At 50.0% G+C, this 18,214-nt stretch overlaps 1 protein-coding gene across 4 annotated transcripts in view; it reads left to right on the top strand.

Annotated features, from left to right (window-relative positions):
* The window catches only part of LOC111832695 (transcription initiation factor TFIID subunit 4-like), a 55,038-nt gene that overhangs the window by 12,333 nt on the left and 24,491 nt on the right, over positions 1-18,214 (top strand). For all 4 annotated transcript variants that reach the window (XM_023790343.2, XM_023790342.2, XM_023790341.2 and 1 more), the window contains exons 6-13: positions 33-122; positions 657-881; positions 2,131-2,206; positions 2,864-2,978; positions 5,665-5,834; positions 10,088-10,218; positions 11,144-11,269; positions 13,215-13,271. In XM_023790343.2, coding sequence (XP_023646111.2) covers positions 33-122; positions 657-881; positions 2,131-2,206; positions 2,864-2,978; positions 5,665-5,834; positions 10,088-10,218; positions 11,144-11,269; positions 13,215-13,271 — 990 coding nt within the window. The remainder of the gene's footprint in view (positions 1-32; positions 123-656; positions 882-2,130; positions 2,207-2,863; positions 2,979-5,664; positions 5,835-10,087; positions 10,219-11,143; positions 11,270-13,214; positions 13,272-18,214) is intronic.

Below are 18,214 nucleotides of genomic sequence, written 5' to 3'. Positions count from 1 at the left end.
GTTCCTCACCCAGCTCCTTGAACCCTTTGCAGGATGCCAAAATTGAGCCGGAGGAGTTTACGAATCGGCTGCAGTCGGAGCTGAAGTCGTCGCCGCAGCCGTACCTGGTTCCCTTCCTCAAGGTGTGTCCCCAAGCACATACAGCACTGTGCCCCTGAAACGATGGGACCACACATGACATGACACCTGACCTCACTCCCGGACTGAGCCCCAGAGTCCTCATGCCAGCCTCCATGATTGCCATGGGGGGGGGGGGGGGGGGGCGGTCTTCCAGTTCCATTCTAGCCATGATAATTCAGTAGGATTAACTTTAACTGTGCTGTCAATCACTGGCATATCCAGTGTCCCTTAAACTTAAAGCAGTTATTGGTAGTGCAGTTATTGGTAGTGATGACCAAATAAAGCTTCATGAACCGATTGCTGTATTTTCTGTTTTCTAACACCACTAGACTTGGTTCAAGAAGTTTCATTGGCCATCGCTAGTGATTGGCAGCTCTCATAGCACCGCCTACTGCGGTTCTCATTTACCCATTGATGGCCTGTTTGATGGCAGCCAGATGATTCGCCAGTCCTCCCTGACCTGCCCAGACCCCTGCGATGCTTCTTGGGTCTTCGCTCTGTACTCGTCTCATTTCTTCCGTCCTCCCCACTAATAGAAAAGCCTCCCAGCCCTGAGGCTGTCGCTGCTGAACAGCCAGCAGTCCCTGACGCAGCCCCCCCAGGCCGTCCCGCCCGGGGCTGTCCCCGTCTCTGCCGCCGCCCCCGGCACGATGCCCACCATCGTCGCCAGCCCCGCCATCAGGGTGCGGCATCCCAACAGCATGGCTGCCAGCGTTGCCACCGTCCCGCCTGGCGCTGTGCAAGCCAACGCGTCAGCCCTGGTATGTACCCCCACCCCCCAAGCCACACCTGGAAACGGCACACTTAAATGGCTCAAACGACTTTTGGTTTTATTACGAGATGGTCTTGAGGTTAGTGGGGAGATTTTACAGGGTTAGCCAATATACGCCCACAACGGGACAAGCTTGGCTTTGCAGGAGATGGGCCAGCAGAGGTCACGGGGGTCACCTGCCATTCATCGTGTACCAAAGATGCCGGAGATCTGGAGACAACGTACAGCCGCCTGACCTGTCCCAGCCTTGCCCAGCCAAGCACAGGGCATGTTCTGAGCTCTGCCTATGACATAGAGTTTAAATCTGGTTGCTTGATGCAGGAGCACCTGTAAATAGTGGAGACAAACCGTGTTTAAACGTCCCCTCTGACCTGCTCGGTTATCCAGCCTGATAAGCTGTACCATAGTCCTCAGCACATTGGAACACGATGCGAGTCGGGAGTGGTTATATATGCTGAATGTCCCCCACTGCCACCCCTTCCTGCATCTGTCTGTGCCTCACATGATCGCTTTTGTGTAAGTCTGTAAGGATGTGAGCATATAGATGGATGATCCTAGGTGAACTTTAAAGGTACAAAAGTGAATCCCGTCTTAGATGGTGATTAACCTGGAATTTTGGTGCAGAATACAGACGGATTGAGGATTGTAGTTTGCTAGGAGGGCCGACGCCTCGGATCTCACGGTTAGTGAGGAGGGCCGACGCCTCGGATCTCACGGTTAGTGAGGAGGGCCGACGCCTCGGATCTCACGGTTAGTGAGGAGGGCCGACGCCTCGGATCTCACGGTTAGTGAGGAGGGCCGACGCCTCGGATCTCACGGTTAGTGAGGAGGGCCGACGCCTCGGATCTCACGGTTAGTGAGGAGGGCCGACGCCTCGGATCTCACGGTTAGTGAGGAGGGCCGACGCCTCGGATCTCACGGTTAGTGAGGTGGGCCGACGCCTCGGATCTCACGGTTAGTGAGGAGGGCCGACGCCTCGGATCTCACGGTTAGTGAGGTGGGCCGACGCCTCGGATCTCACGGTTAGTGAGGTGGGCCGACGCCTCGGATCTCACGGTTAGTGAGGAGGGCCGACGCTTCGGATCTCACGGTTAGTGAGGAGGGCCGACGCCTCGGATCTCACGGTTAGTGAGGAGGGCCGAGCGCCTCGGATCTAAAGTAATTTGCATCCTTACACTCTGTCACTGGTTGTGCTGCTCTACACGACAAATGAACCACCCTCTGTTTTTTTGTTCCAGGGTATCAAGAGAGCAGGTGTTCAGGGCCCCCCAGTCAGGATGCCTGTGGTTATCACACAGGCCGTTCGAGCTCCAGGTACGGTTCTGTGTTCAGTGCTCACACACGCGCGGATTCTCACACGCGTGCACATGCGGCATCCCACCACAAAGTGACTCAGAAGCTCACAGCTGCTTGCATGTGTGGAGGAGATTTACCTTAATCGGCTGAATCACATGACACTGATATCGCGCCCCCCCCGAAAAGCCGGCCGTGCATGTGCGCAAATATAGCAGCATCTGCTTTAACTTCCGCTGGCCCGCTCTGCTCTGGGTTATCCGTAGGTGGCTACAAGTCCTCGACATGGACTGCAGCAAGTCTCTATAAATACCTCCTGCCTTTTGGCGAGAAACATGCCTGTTGAAATCAAGTTTAAATTCACTCTGGCTGTCTGTGTTGCCTTCCCGCAAACGTGTCTCGGGGCTCTGGGGACCTGCAGCCTCTTTGAGCCACAGCGATATTGACAGTGTGGAATGTTTCGTACACAAACCTGGGGAGAATTCCCCGCTGCAGTCTTTACAATCTGCTATATGTGTGTTTGTCTTTTTTTTAAATAACTCCACAGGGGACGGGCATTTAACACAAACGGTTAAAGGTATTCCTGTAGCAATGACAAGCTGTTTGACAGAAATGCTAATGTGATAATAATGTTTTTATTATTATTTTTTAAATTATTTTTTTGTATCACTCTCCTAGGTGCAATATTAAAGGGGCCAGCAATCCAGGCAAACAAAAGTGCTGTTGCCTTTGCTGTCCAAGGCTCAGCCAATCAGAAAAACAAGCTGAACGACCCTGGAGGCGGTTCTTTCAGGTATGCCACATGCAACAAGGGTCTATTCCTGGGGACTGGGGCATGGCATCCCACGTGTCACCAGCAGGGGGCAGCATTTCACAGAGATTAAATATGAGCCTGTATATGTCATGTGAAAGCAGTCGTTTTTTCTGTGTTCTTTAATTGCTACCAGTGATTCTTCTTGTGCCATGTAAGGCACAGTGTGAGGCTCTGAGTGCACACAGACGCATTATCGAGCCATCATAAGGTGAAGAGAGGCCAAATCCCCCATATCAGCAGTCCTTAGAAATCTTTATTTTGTGTCCAGATTCAGTTTGTATAAATGGTTCATATAAATCGAAAAAGTTTACTGTAATAAATGCTGCTATTTGTCACTTACTGCAGGTTAATGATAGGGAACTCATTACAGTTGGCTGCAATGAACTGCTGTCCCATTCGGGGGATGTATTATGGCCGTACTTGCAGTGCATTGTGGGATATGATCCAGATCGCTGTGATCCCACTGGGTTGGAGCAGCCATTAGGGCCATGGCTATTGGATGGTGGGTCCAGTGGACCTGGGGGGGCGGTGGCTAGAGGGGTGGGTCTTGTGGGGGTGGGGGATGGCTGGGGGGGTGTGTGGTTTGAGGTGTTGAGTAACATGCTGGTATGATCGGCTTCCTAGCGTCTGGGCGGGATCCGCACATCACGCTCCTGGTAATGGTCCATGCTCCCTGGGGGCTGAGTGATTGATAAACCCATACATCTTTAGCGACTTTGATAATTAAGCTGTCAGGACTGTTCGTCTTCCTCCCCAGGCCCCCCCTCCCAGTTATTTTAGTAATGAACGTAACCCCATCTGCTGTCTTTCGCTTTAAACACAAATGGAGCTTTTTTTTTTGTTCTTCCCATTAACGTTGAAGCGGGTTTAATTGCCCGAATCCCCTCGCGTCTCAGTGCCGATTGGATTTGGCGCCATGGTGGACTCACGGTCTCCGCCTTTGTGTGGCAATGCACAACCCCCCCTGAGGGGCCGCAAGCAGACCGCCCTTTAAAGCGGGACAGCAAACGCAAACATCCCGGGCCAAACCACTGTGCCCTTGGGGGGGGTGGTGCAGTGGCACTTTGGGGGGGGGTTGAGATCATGCCGCTGTTTATTTTTGCTTTCACGCACCGTTTGGCCACTAATTTCCCCCCTCCCGTGGATGCCGTAACCTGCTGTAAGTGTGCCGTATTCAGTAGTGGGCTGTGATGGCCGCTGTGTCCCCGTGCAGCACATCACATCCCTCTCGGGATGCGAGGTCACGTGATCACGTCCCCAGTTTGTAACGGTAAAAATAAGCAGAGCTCTGCTGGCCGCTTTCCAAAGACAAACGGCCTAGCGGATCACACCAGAAAAAGACTAGTCCCTGATTCCCAGTGAAGCTGTTAGGGTATATAACGCGTGACCATATTTACCCGAGGACCATGTCCTGCAGAATCAGTCGGACGCCGGTCCCGGATCAGCGTGGGGCCCCCCGGCTTGGGGGCCCGACACCCTCCGCATGGCCGCAGTCGTGTTTATGCCGCTGAGTAGAAACAGATGCTCTCCATAGAGCCGCCTCATCCACTCGCCCCATCAGCTGCGGATCCCAGGCTCAGCGTTTCCATCCCTCCCCATCTCAGTCATAACAGCGGTGTCCCAAAACCGCCCCCCACATTCCCGCTCGTTCGCTCAGGGGTAGGTCCTCCTCACTAACCAAAATCGCAAACAGGCTCCTAGTTTTTATTTTATTATTACACCTTCCAGCCTCACACAGGAATCAGGTTATAATTTATTTATTTGCTTTGCACACTTTCATCCAGAGACACTTGGAGAGCTTGACCCACTTTGTGCCGCTTGTTTACTCCTTTATTTTTTCAGTTCAGGTTCAGTTGCCTGTCCTGGGACTCGAAATGAAGACTTTAGGTTAGACTGAACCCTGAGGGTTTACCGTGCAGTTTTAACGCTAACCTCGGGTTTGGCTCTTATTGGGGTGTAAGCTCTGGTTTGGCCCTTTTTCTGGGGGGGGGGGGGTGGTTAACATGGCCTTTTCTTCCTCTGACTATCAATTCAAACCCCTTTGGGCTGAAACAGCCTGTCGTGTTTCCAGGAAGGACATTGGCTTTTTGAATGCTAAGAGGCTAATTAGCATTTAATATTAGTGTTTAGCTTTTTCTAGAAGTTTCCCTGGTATGTACACTTTTGTCTTTAGTGTGGCTGTTCCAGTAGCTCACAGGTTAAAACATAGCTGTGTAAAATTTTAAGCGCAAATGTATTTAAGCACTTTGAATGAAATGGGTTGTTATGAGAAATAATGTTTAAATAAGCAGAGTAGAGAACCGCATCACTGCATTGGTACGATGAAACGGTTTCCTTTGAGGTTCTTTGTTTTCCTGGATCAGACTCTGAAAAGGCGGCTGCACCTTTCTGAGGGAACCTTTAGCCCTGATAGTCGTTTGGTGTCAAACATCTCAATTTCGCTTTCTCCCTCTCGGTTCCCGATGTGATGTTTCTAACAGTAATGAAACGTGTATATTATACGTCTCGCCACGGGATGAATGAGATTACTGGGAACCGGGTTCTAATTTCATCGTGACGGAGAAGTCGGCGGGTCGCTCCAGCTTTATCTTGCGACGTGACGTTTCCTGAAATGGGGATCCCCCCCCCCACCCACGGCTTCACGGCCCACTTTTTTGCACTGCAGGGATGACGATGACATCAACGACGTGGCCTCCATGGCCGGGGTGAACCTGAACGAGGAGAGTGCCCGCATCCTGGCCACAAACTCGGACCTTGTGGGCACGCAGATCCGGTCCTGCAAGGACGAGGCCTTCTTGCCGCCGGGGATGCTGCACCGGCGCATCCTGGAGACTGGTACCTGACCCCCCCCCTCCCCCTCCCCCCCTCCCCCTCCGCCGGCCCGCTGGCCTCTTACTGCGTCGTGAGGCCTCACACATTAGTCACACATGCAGCACAGTTATTTAAGATGTTTGTGCACCAGCCTGGAGCAGCGTACTGGCCCAGTGTGTGGCGCCGTGGCCTCAGGCTCCCAGGTTTATGGGTCGAATTCTGCCCCCAGTTCTGTGTGGGTTTTCTGTGGGTTACTTACACGGTCCAGAACATAAGGTCGAAGTGAATTGGTGTCTCTGAATTGCTCTGTGTGTGTGTGTGTGTGTGTGTGTGTGTGTGTGTGTGTGTGTGTGTGTGTGTGTGTGTCCGTCCATCCATGGTATCGCTCTACCACGTGCCCTTTGTCTCTTGGGATACGCCTAGTTCTTACTCCGCTTGTCCACTTGTCCAATACAGTCGCATATATACATACTACATTATCCATGTACGCATACAGTCATGGTCTTCGAAGGCATTCAGCAGTGATATTCCAACAGACCTACTGGAAACACCTAGTAATGCAGTCAATTCCTTGCGCACATGCAGTTGACACAGCAACACACAAGAAGCCCACTAGACCCAAAACCTCAGCCTTCCTGACGAAATCTGACACAGGAACTGTGTGGACTAACAGCAGGCAAACAAGTGGGCTGTAAACTAGGAAGTTACCGTGCATTTGAACCTTTATACTACAAATGAAGTGTGAATTAGCATATAAAGGTTAAAATGCACAGTAATTTCCTGTCAAATCAGCACAAATGCATATAAAGTACGTAGGGACTAATGTGCAATACGCATTAATGGACTCCTTTGATAGGGAAAGTGAAGACAAGAAAAGAACTAAACATTTTGGTAAACTTATTTTACAAATATATATATAAAAAAAAAAAAAGAAATATGTAAATCTTTCACGTGGAATGAATAAATATAAAAAGTGATGCTGCTGACCATCTGCATTCTCTTCACTTATGTTAAAACAAGCCCACAAATGACATGATGGGTAAATTTCACTTAAATTACTGACATTTCAAGCCAGATAGCGTGACTGTGACCCCGCCTCCTGACATCACACACTCCCAGCTTTGGCCCAGCACTCTTTCACGGCCAGATAAATGAGTTCCGGCACGGCTCTTGTGTTTGGTGTGAATAAAGTGCCCGGGCTGGAATTCAGGCTTGGCCCTGGTGTAAGAGGGCTGCCGGACAGCGGCCGCTTTCAGCACCATAATGTGCTGCCACATTGCAAAAAATATTCAGGGATGGTTGGAGGGACATGAAAAAGTGTTCAAGTTGTTGACTTGGCTTCCGAACTCCCCAGATCTCAATCTGATCCAGTATCTGGGATGTTTTGGACAAATGTGATTAAATATGAAAATTGCAGATGTAAATATAATACAAATCAATTCACATACTAGAGCACAAACATAAAAATACACTATAAAGAATGTTATTTAGTACTTTGTTAATCAGATAAAAGTAGCCAAGTTAGTGGTGCAATACAATAGCAAATAAAACGGTAAATAGGCTTGTTTTTGTTTTTTTTTAAGCGATGTCGCCTTATCTGTGATATGAATTGTGGTGGTAATATGAAAATAAATGATGAACATAATAAACATTGTGGCTATAACTTTGTAAAATGAGGCGGACAATGAATCCCTTAAGCGCGAGAAGGTCCAAAAGCTGTGGGGAGGTGAAAGGAGAAGCCTGTAGGGGGGGTTGGGGGGGTGCGTAGATGATTGAAATGGCACGTAGAGGACTGAAGTGTGTTCGTCCTGCTTTTGGGCCACTCTCAAACGAAAAAGACACTCGGGTAACTGAAAACGCCATTTGGAAGGAGAAAATCTCTCCCAGTTTGGATAAATGCGGGTTCAGATCGGAACATTGTGAAACGTAGAGACGGGTGTATATTTACATGCAGGAAGTCGCAGCGGTGAAAAGGTTTGTGAATTTTAACGCCGGCAGTTCATCGCGCGCATGGTGACGGAAGGCTTTCTTGAGCTTGCTGTGTTTGTGGTGTTGGATGCAGTGTCTTCTGGTTCACTTCTGGCACACAGCTCTGTCCCGCTTCCTGTGTTTTATAACCAGGGATTTTGGTTACAAGTCTATTTTTTTCACTTATCAATTATTTGACAGTTTAATGGAGACAAATTTGTCTAAGTGTGATGTATATACATCGCTGTTGGTAGAAGTACGGCATTCTGTTGGTGTCAGATGCTTTTAGAGTCATTCTGGCTTGAATGTGTCCACCTTCACTATATGTAAATTGAACTGTAATTTGAAAAATCTCTTTCCCCTCTTGATTAGGTATTCTTGGCATACAAACGAGAGCCTGAGGTTATGTGCTTTTGTTTTGCGTCTTCGTTTGGTTGTTATCCTGTCGCCTGGGGCGGCCGCATGTTTAAAAATGTAAATCTGACTTGCGGGGGTTTTCCACAAGTCTCCCATGGTGTGGCTTGTTGGTAACCGCGAGGCTGGGCGCCCCCTACTGGTTGACATTTCTGCCAGCTTGGTTCTGCCAGACACATCAAATGGCCAGAGTCTGATCAGGGCACAGTTGGGTGCAGTGGTGCATTGGACGTGAGTCCAGTTAATGTCGTGTGCACTATTTACACGCTCATATACATGAATATCTATTGAGTTATGACCTGCCCTCCGTTGTTACCCTATTTGGAATGACCTCTGAATCAAACTTTGGGTCTCCTCCTTTCCAAATGTCGGCCATACCACCTAGAAGGGGTGTAAAGCAACTTCCCTTGATACAAATTCTGTGTCTTCTGCCTTTTTGGTGCAAAATCGCCTAAAATCTGTATTTTAGAGGATAAACAGCCAGAGAATAATTAAATCTAATCAGCCAATCAAGCCGGCACACACGCAGCCCCCACAGGAATTAAGCTTAACCCCCCCCCGTGCCCTTTAAAGTGGGTTGTGCCATCCTGAGGAACCCGTCCTGTTTCTCTCTGAAAGATGGCTGAACGCTTTCCCTCCTTGGTGCCCCCTGGCAGAGGATAGCGACATGCCGTGGCAGACCGGACCGCCTGTCCGCCGCAGCATTGGCCCCCATGGCTGTGCTTTCTGTGGGATTTGTGTTGGTTTTCCTTTGGCGGGGGGGGGGGGCGGCTATCAGCCCAGAAGGTCTCATCGCTATTAGCATTCGTAACCCTAACCCTTTTATCGTTACTTAACTTATGAATGAATCTGTGTTTTAGTGTGTTGCCCCCACCTTCCTTCCTTCTCTGGCATTTCAGCGTTGCCCTTTTGAGCTGTTAACAAGAACAAGATGGTATACAGGGCTTGCTTTAAATAACCAGCGTGTTTTACTTAAAACACTGCCAGAAACACAATTATGTTAATGCAAAATTTAAAAGGAAATTCAGAACGTAACCTGCCCAATTTCGGACTCCGCAGCGTAACTCAAACTGTGAATCGCTTTAAGGGAACTTAATTATCCTTTAAATTGTGCTCTGGCCAAACTGGCTCATGCCTCACGAGGAACTCTCACTGCTTTCATATTTACCTTTTAAATCTGAAAAGCAGGGTTCGAGGATGTCGGCTGGCTACTACAGCTCTGCCGGCTGTGTGAAATTCCTCGGAGTCTCACTCTGTCGCCGTGGCAGCGCCAGAAACTGCAAACTTCTGCTCCCAGCAAGCCGGCATAGATTAGGCAAAAAAAAGTAGGCAAAAGGTATCAGGATATTGTAGTTCATCTGGTCAAAAGCCAAAGCTCGTCAACGCAGGTCATTGTCCGTGCCCATGATTCCAGTGGTAGGAAGGGGCGCGATTTTCAGATTCAGAATCAGAATCCTCCTTAATGACCCACAGGACTTTGCTTTCAGTACAGTAGGCTGCTAGGAAAGCTAAAATCAACCTTGTCCTTGTCATGAAACATAGTTAGATGGCAACATCACGTTAAAACGATCAGCATGCCAGAAAGAAAAACCAGTGACTAGCACAACAGACATTGTTCACAGATACCACAAGCCAAAACTCACAGGCAATATTTACCTGATTGTCACAGGAGCTTTCAGTGCAGATGTAACCTCTGTTATGGTGGTCACAAGGGACACTCCACTTTTACACGCTGAATATTGACAGGAATCATTGCAAGTCTGTGATCGGTATTTTTTTGGTTTGCATTAATTGAATGGACCATCTCATAGTATTTAACTATTTCATACAGACGTTGTATAATTTCCTGATTACCGTAAAGCCTGAATATCACTGGGTTTCTGACTTGATTGCAGCAAAGAAATTTGGGGTGACCGAGGTGCCAGCGGAGGCCGTCAGCTTCATCTCTCACGCCACGCAGGCCAGGCTGCGGACGATGCTGGAGAGGATGTCTGCCATCGCACAGCACCGGATGGAGACGTGTAAGGTAAGGGCTGTGGCTGTGGGCCTCGCCAGCGCCCCTAGTGGTGGCCAGGACCCCTGCTGGTGGCTGTGGACCTCGCCGGCGCCCCTGCTGGTGGCTGTGGGCCTCGCCGGCGCCCCTAGTGGTGGCCAGGACCCCTGCTGGTGGCTGTGGGCCTCGCCGGCGCCCCTGCTGGTGGCTGTGTAGCTCTGTCATTCCCAGAAAGCATAATATTAAATATGACTCCCCCTTTACACTACACCTCCCTTTCAGTGTAGAGTTTTTCTCTAAGAGTCACAGGCCAACTTGGCTTTGAAATTATTTATTTCTGGCTGATTTAATGCTGACTGGGGCGTTTAAGGACCAATCCTAAGTTTGTGTTTGATCGGAGATACTTGCAGAATCTTTGACTCGTTGTGCAGCATTTTTCAGTTTTAACATTTTTTAAAAAAAACTGAATACGGCGATAAATAATACATGAATTTTTGTCTTGCGTCTTTAGGAATAACCATAATATTGTAATGCTGTTCCCGTTTGACTCGTGGAGGGTTGTTATAATAAAGTATTCCTGTTTTTTTTTTTTTTTTTTTCTTTTGGTTTCTAAATGAGAAATTTAATCTGTATCAAGTCACACTGTTGACATCAGCGAAACACACAAGCTGATCGAGAAACCGCAAGATAACAGGCTGTGGCCTTCAAACAGGCGGGGGAGGCAGCTGGGGGTGATGCTGGGGGGGGTTATGGTTACAGCACTGTGCTTGGAACAGGAGAACAAAGGCGGGGTTGCGGTGTGTGGGGCGGGGGTTACTGGAAAAACAAGCTCACAAACAAACAATTAGGGGCTAACCATGAGTCAGACCTTCATCAGATGAAGTTGAACCCGAGAGGGGGGTGGGGGGCGAGCAGGGGGGGTGGCTCACACTCAGCGACCGGCCTCCTCTCTCCACAGGATGAAGAGCATCACGAGCAGTCGACGGACGTGCGGTCGCAGCTCCGCTTCTTCGAGCAGCTGGAGAGGCTGGAGAAGCAGCGGAAGGACGAGCAGGAGCGAGAGATCCTGTTAAAGGCCGCCAAGGTACGGCCCGTCTTGGCTTCTGGCCCTAAGACGTCATCGCTCCCCGCGTGCCAGCGCCGCGCAGGTCCGATAACCGCACCCTGTGCCGGGCTGCCCTCCTGCCGGGCCGATTCCCGACCCGCCCCCCCAAAGCGGCAGTTAGCCTTCTCCCGCACGATCGCCCGTGTATCCCCACGGTATCATGCACCGACACATCGCTGTTGACCTCGGAGGTATACTTTTCCAAGGCCCGTTTCCCAAAACTCAGAAGGAAGTTGAGCACTTAACTCCTCATTAATTACCGTAACTAGGAGGAAATCTCAAAGCCCTTGGTTTCCATTTCAGGAGGCCATTTGATTAAGGAAGCCCTTCAAGACCACAAATGACTTAAATATTTCACCGTAATCATGGGATGCCCGCAGGAGCTCGAGGCAGCCTTTTTGGGGGGCCACTGGTGGGGTTTGTGGGTTAGTGTGTGCCTGATGAACAGACGTCAGGTCCGAGGAGCAATGTCTGACCGCATTTACCCTACAGACATTTTGTGCATCTTTTCACGTAGGACAGATGATCTGGGCGGATGGGATTTTCTCCCAGTCGGGTAAATCCACCCACCTCATTTTTTTAAAACTGGTTACTGTTGGGTTATACTGATGGTAACTGGTGTGTGGTCATCCCATCCACCAAGGGGTTTAAAGAGGCGTTTCTCCTAGAATTTCTTCACGCCATAAGGAGGCGCAGCAGAGATGGAAAAGAAGGTCACAGACACCTATTACCCAGAAACCCCTGATCCGTTAGAGGCACCCCTTTTTAAATTGCTGTAGATGTTTTCAGCTGAAACCTCTTGCCTACAGATACTGCTCTTTTACACCGGGAAGTACGGCATTGTTACTGAGGGATTTACATGTCTGGGCCCTGGGTTATCAGAGACGCGAATCTAAGGCTGCACATTCCTGAAGGGCTGTTCCGTACCTTGAGCTTAATGCCAGGCTGCCTCCACAACGGCGTGAGTTGTGCATTTTGATGCCCGCTAGTAGTCCTCTAGGTGTGACGCCCCCCAGGCAGGAGGGCACAGCTGTCTGATGCACCCAACAGGGGCGGCTCTGAGCTGAGGCCCCTCACTGCAGATGGATGGCGGTGTCTAGATGGGTTCTCCAACGCTGGAGACTGAGTGCTCCACCTTAGAGCCGCACTTCATTTCAAAGCTCCACCTAATTTGTTTCACAGAAGAATATAAACTTTTCAAGGGTACTGTGTGTTTTTTCTCTCCTTTCAATGTCACCTTGCTTGGATCGGGGGGGGACTGCAGACAGGGATGTGGAAGTGCCTGCAGAGGTTATTGATGTGGCCTGCAGATTTCTGCGGCAGTGTAATTACTAGTGGGAGACTAGCTAACGTTATTACATCAGCGTCATGTAGACACATACGACTTTAAAGCGCAACAGTCAAGATGTTGTAGAAACGCGAACATATCTAGAGGCGCGACACAAACAAGAAACGGGTCAGAAATCAGACCATGTTAAGCACAACGTAAAAGTTTTTGCATAAACATTTTTATGAAACATTGCATTACAAGGGCTCTAGAATACTCTGATTGTTAGGAAAACCGAATGATGTCGGTTGCTGACCCTGCCAATGCTCACATGCGTGTTGCGTGTCTGTGATGACGTGGCGCGAGCTTCTTGCACATGAAGCCCGGCTCGGCAGCTCACACGGCTCCAGAGAACGCAGGCTATTTGATGAAGTCATTTGATTAAAATCTCCTTCACGTGGCATCGTAATGGCTGTGTGTGGAGTAGATTGCCAGGGCAGGTGCCCGGGGGCCGCGTCTCGCCGGCCGATGAATCTAAGCATCCCGTCCTTGACATCTTGTGTTCCGATTTCCCGTCTCCACTTGCCGCAACAGATGCGGAGGCTTTTAAAACCAGCTGCTAACCTGAGTCCCCCCCCCCCCCTCCCCCCCATGCAGAGTCGCTCCAGGCAAGAAGACCCAGAACAAGCCCGCCTGAAACAGAAAGCTAAGGAGGTAAGCTGTGCAGCGATCATTACCCCTGACATTTTGAGAGACCACCGTATCCATTTTTCATGCCTTGCTACATGTGTGATGCCATTTAGAGTCCGGGCTTTTTGGGAGCTGTTTGTTCCACACCGTGTCTGTTCTTTGAGTCATTCGTGGTAATGCCTTCCTTTTCCTGATTCTTCTGCGCTCAATAGTAGGGGGCACTATTAATTTCACTTTTAAACTGTTGAACGGGAAAATCGGTGTCGAGCTGAAGGTGCTCTGTGTGCCCTTTCCGGGAAATGTTCAGATTCATTCTTCTTATAAAGGCTATTGTAGCTTTTTTGACCAGGCAGCTGACAGGTATGGGAGAGGTAGAGTTCAGAGCGGCGCGTTTAGGTAGAGAAATGTAGGAACTATCACGCGGCAGAAAGGAAGTCGGCTGTTTCCTCCTCGGAAACCGTGCAGCTTCACATGTCTCAGCCTGTCAGATGCTGTGCTTGTGGACTCCAGTGTGTGCAGTTGTGTTTTTGATGAAAATGGGGAAATTTGAGAGCCGTGAGGATTAGCCTGGTTTATTTGCTCCCGTGCAGCACCTGTGGGGGGGGGTCAGCCGCTGCCTGGTGGCAAAATTGGTGGAGCTTCTCTTGCTTGAGACCTGAACTCTAGTGTGACTGTGTTTGGAAAGTATCCGGCTGGAGAACGGCCTTGTGGGAACATCCCTGATCTTGCTACTGCATAATGACCGTATCAGTCCCTTGTTTTCATATTTCCTTTTATCATCTTGTGATTCCCGACTTCAGATGGTGTGGTTGTCCATTTATACAGGTGAACGTATTTACAGAACCAGCTTTTATCAAAGGTAGTGGAAGGGGGCCAGACACGGCTCTTAAACCTTTAACATTTTGGTCACAAAGAGTATTTGGTCACGATCCCTTAGCCGCTGCACCCTCTGTTGCCTTAGGCTAAGCGTGTTAGCCAGCTTCCCGGGTGGTGTTAAGGGACTTTGGCTTTATTTTATGTCCTCAGTCTTTTTGTGGCCTTGCTGCTGTCCAGGTCATAGCTGGGGGTGTGTGTGTGTGTGTGTGGGGGGGGGGGGGGCTTCCACCCTGGCTGGCTTTGGTCATGGGCGTCCAAATTCTCGTCAGGGCAACAAGCCATTAGCAGCTTTCTAAACCACTGGGTAAGAGTCAGTCCCCCTCCCCAACCGCCTCCCTCCCCCCACCCCGAGAACTGCCACCCCCACTCATTTGTAAAATGAAATTAGGAGAGCTGTTGTGTATTAGAATGACTGGTGCTGTGGACTTGAAGCCAGACAGTGATATAGTTAGGAAGCTGATGTCTGGGGGGGGGGGGGGGGCGGCATCTTGTGGCTTGGGGGCTTGACTGAGGCATGCAGGTGATCTGAGGCCCTGCTGAAGCACCTCTCATCTTTTCTTCCAGCACTAATGCCCCCCCCCTCCCAAAAAAAAAATGTAGCCTGATCTGATTGGGTGCCTAGTCCTTTGTACACTGGTCAGGTTGGATATCTTCGAGAGGTAGAGCCCCCCCCTCCCCCATCGGCTCTGGTCTCAGACGCCATCGACACTTTTGGAGCTCAGAACAGAAGCTTTTCAGCAGTGTGTCAGGCGAGGCGTCGTACAAGCGTTTTGACCGCGCCCATCGCTACGCACCCTGCAGTTTGCCCCCCCCCCCCCCAGGCTCTTGCCCATCGTCAGGGGGCAGGGCTGTCTGGAGTCTGCCCGCAAGGTACCCCTTAGTGCTCCCTGACTGTGACGCATGGCACACACCCAGGGGTGTGGCTGCCGACAACCTGGGGTGTGTCTGTGTGTGTGTGTGTGTGTGTGTGTGTGTGTGTGACTGTGTGAGAGGGAGGGAGGGAGAGAGACTGTGTGTGTGTGTGTGTGTCGGTGTGGGGGGGGTGGTGGTTTGTATTTACCGCAGGTAAAACCTGTTCCTTTTTATCATGTGGACACATTTTTCAGGTCCCCACAATAAAAACCTCAGTTTTATAAAAATCTGTAACTGCACTATAAAAACTAAAAAGTTTGCCCTGTGCTTTTTGGAAGTGCAGTGCAGACAAAGGCAGTTTGTCCTGCGCTTTTTGGAAGTGCAGTGGAACCCTGCAAGTAAACCCTAAAAACAGAGGACTGGCAAGCAGCAGTTTCGGGAGGCAAATTTATTCCCACCAAAGCCTTGTTCTTCATGTATCCCCAGGATTCCACAGCAGATGCTGAAAAATGATCGTCGTCTGATGTGCTACAACCACGTTGTGGAGAATCCTGTGATGTATAGGATTGTGGCATGGAAAGGTTGATTTGGGCAGCTTTGACATTCGTACTCCGCACGGCTTCCGTAGCGAATCGTGGCCGATGATGTAAGCAAGCCATATCTTCACAGACCCGTTCCTGACTCTCTGACTAAAGCGCGTGTAATGCAGTTACTTTCAGATGTGAATGGAATCATTAGATGATGGCAAAAATGCATTCTGTGTCGATATTGGGTCCATGTTAGCATGTGACAGTGTCTCAAGGTTAATTAAAGATAAACTGCCAAATATGAGACAACTTGCTTGCGAAGTCTCTGCCGGTCTTTTATAGAAAAGCCGTTCTGGAATCCCCGGGGACTGTCCGCAATTCAGTTTACAGTCTGCTTTTCGGGAAGTTGGTCTAACCATTGAAGGGAGGTCAGTCTGCCCTGGACTGTCATGCGGATCCGATCCACCTGGCATGATCTGACCCTGAAGACACTGCTAGAACTTTTCTCTTTATCGGGGAGATTCCATTTTTTCCGAGGAGACACACAGTTGTGAAGGCAGAGTCAAACGGTCCCTGGAATAACTGGGGGTTAGAGGCCTTGCTCAGGGGCTAACAGTGACATCACATTGCCGCTTTGTCTTGGATTCAAACGAATGACCTTCAAATTATGACTCCCCCTGTATTGATGCAACCCCCCCCCACAAGCTCCCCGAGGTTCTGATATTACTTTTGATATCACTTTTTTATCCTGTATTGATACGTCCCTGCACTGATAATCTCAAATGACACTCATAATAATTTCCTTTAATTATCATTTAAAGGTTTTCAGATGGTTTTGTTCGAGGTGCTTTCTGTGCCCGCTTCCAGCTCACCGCCGTGCCTTCCTCTACATCACGCTCTGGGAGGCCACCCCTATGCAGAATGCATTACGGAGCAGGCAGAGTGCTTGAGGGATGGAGCTTGTACAATCAGACTTTCAATTTATTTCTACATGTGTACTAGGGATTGTTTCATTTCGCGACACGGATTCGTACAAATAGGTAAATAAGGGCTGTATTTGTGATGTCTGATCATTTCCATGTCATGTTTCTTATTTTCACTGATCACGATTAAAATAAGGATACACTCATCAGCGGGATGTCCTTGGGGACTGATGCGGGGCAACAGTTATTGGCCCTATACGCCCCCCCCAAAACAACACTGAATATCAGAGGAGCGTGAAAGTCAGACTCAAAGTCTCTCATTATCAGCTTCAGATATATGATGCGTGGAGTCATACACTGAGGTGAAATGTCACTGTCGTTGGTCATAGTGCAGATGAGAAATAATGAATGGAATACAAATGGTGAGACGTATAAATATAATGCAAACATGCCATTTTAAGACATGGACAATGACAGAGAGAGACTGTTAACCACCCACAGCCGGTGCATGTTTTTGCTCCCTGCCAGCTTCCGGAGCGAAAACGTGGGCTGTGTGTGGTTCCCCGAGGATTGTGGAACACTGGTCTAGAGGATCGGTTAGAATGTCGGGAGACGGGGGGGCTGGGGGCTGGGGGGGGGGGTGCATCACTGAGAGAGAGGTGCAGCCAGGCGTCGCTGGGCGACCCGCTCCGCCTGCAGAAAGGTGACGGGAGGGGCTCTGAGAGACGCGTCGTCATGGCCGCCCTCTGCGCAGCCTGGCCAGCTCCGCTCGCATGTTTCCCATTTCATCGTCGTGTTCGCTAATTAGAGAATGCCGGCATGATTCACCTCGTTAATTAGAAGGCCTTGCACACCGAGAGCCCCCCAGGCAATGTGGGGGGTGGAGTGGGGGAGAGCCCCGGCCCCAGCAGCTGCGAAGCAGCTCTGCTCTCTGCTGCGGGGGCGGGTGAATCCTGGAGGTGCCCCCCCCCCCCCCCCGGCAGTAGCACCGCATGGGTCGCATGACGTCACGTTCCTGAGCCACGGCAAACCCAGGTGTCGAGCAGAGCACACGGGAGTAACACGGACGCATCTCTCCATCTCATCTCCTTTCTATGACCTTTTCTCACCTTGTCAAGCTCATTATCCCCGAGCTTCACACAGGGAATCATTTTTGCAACGTCCTTTCGTGATGGGAATTAAAACCTGCCATGATGTAAGCAATGGTGTAGTAGACAATTTAATATTGCGGGGGCACAACTTAATTTAAATACAAAGGTCTGTTTATTGGGGGAATCAGTGAAAGCTGCTTCCTTCACTCCTTAATGTAATTTCGCTCCTTGGAAACTAAATGTGATAATTGGCTTTATATAGATACATCTGCCTAAAATGTGAAACGGGGTGTCTGATTTTCTCAGGCTGGCTGGCGCTTGATTCAGATGGAGTGGCCCCCCCCAGCCTGCGGGAAAGCTGGCTCGCACCCCTGTGTTTCCTTAAAAGATCAGCAGCGTGGCGCGTTTAGAGTGGGGGGGGATATGGCGAACGCACGAGGGGGCATTGTGTCTTTAATGGGAAATCTCCTGTCAGCCTCGGGAATAAAGGCATTACAGAGCTTGTTTAAGTTCCTTACCTAAACCAAGTCTCAAAAGGCCCCGGAAAAGTAGGGGGTTGAGAGGGGGGGGCTTGAGGAGGCAATTTGTAGGGACTTATCCCCAGAGAGAAGCTGGGGCTGTCTGCTTGTTTGGGCTAACGGCTGGTCCATTGAAGCCCCCCCCCCCAGGAGGCTGATACCGGGGGAGGGTCAGCGACG

Source organism: Paramormyrops kingsleyae, chromosome 11 (genome assembly GCF_048594095.1).
Source record: "Paramormyrops kingsleyae isolate MSU_618 chromosome 11, PKINGS_0.4, whole genome shotgun sequence".
Taxonomy (NCBI): domain Eukaryota; kingdom Metazoa; phylum Chordata; class Actinopteri; order Osteoglossiformes; family Mormyridae; genus Paramormyrops; species Paramormyrops kingsleyae.
This window is presented reverse-complemented; position numbering and strand designations above follow the sequence as displayed.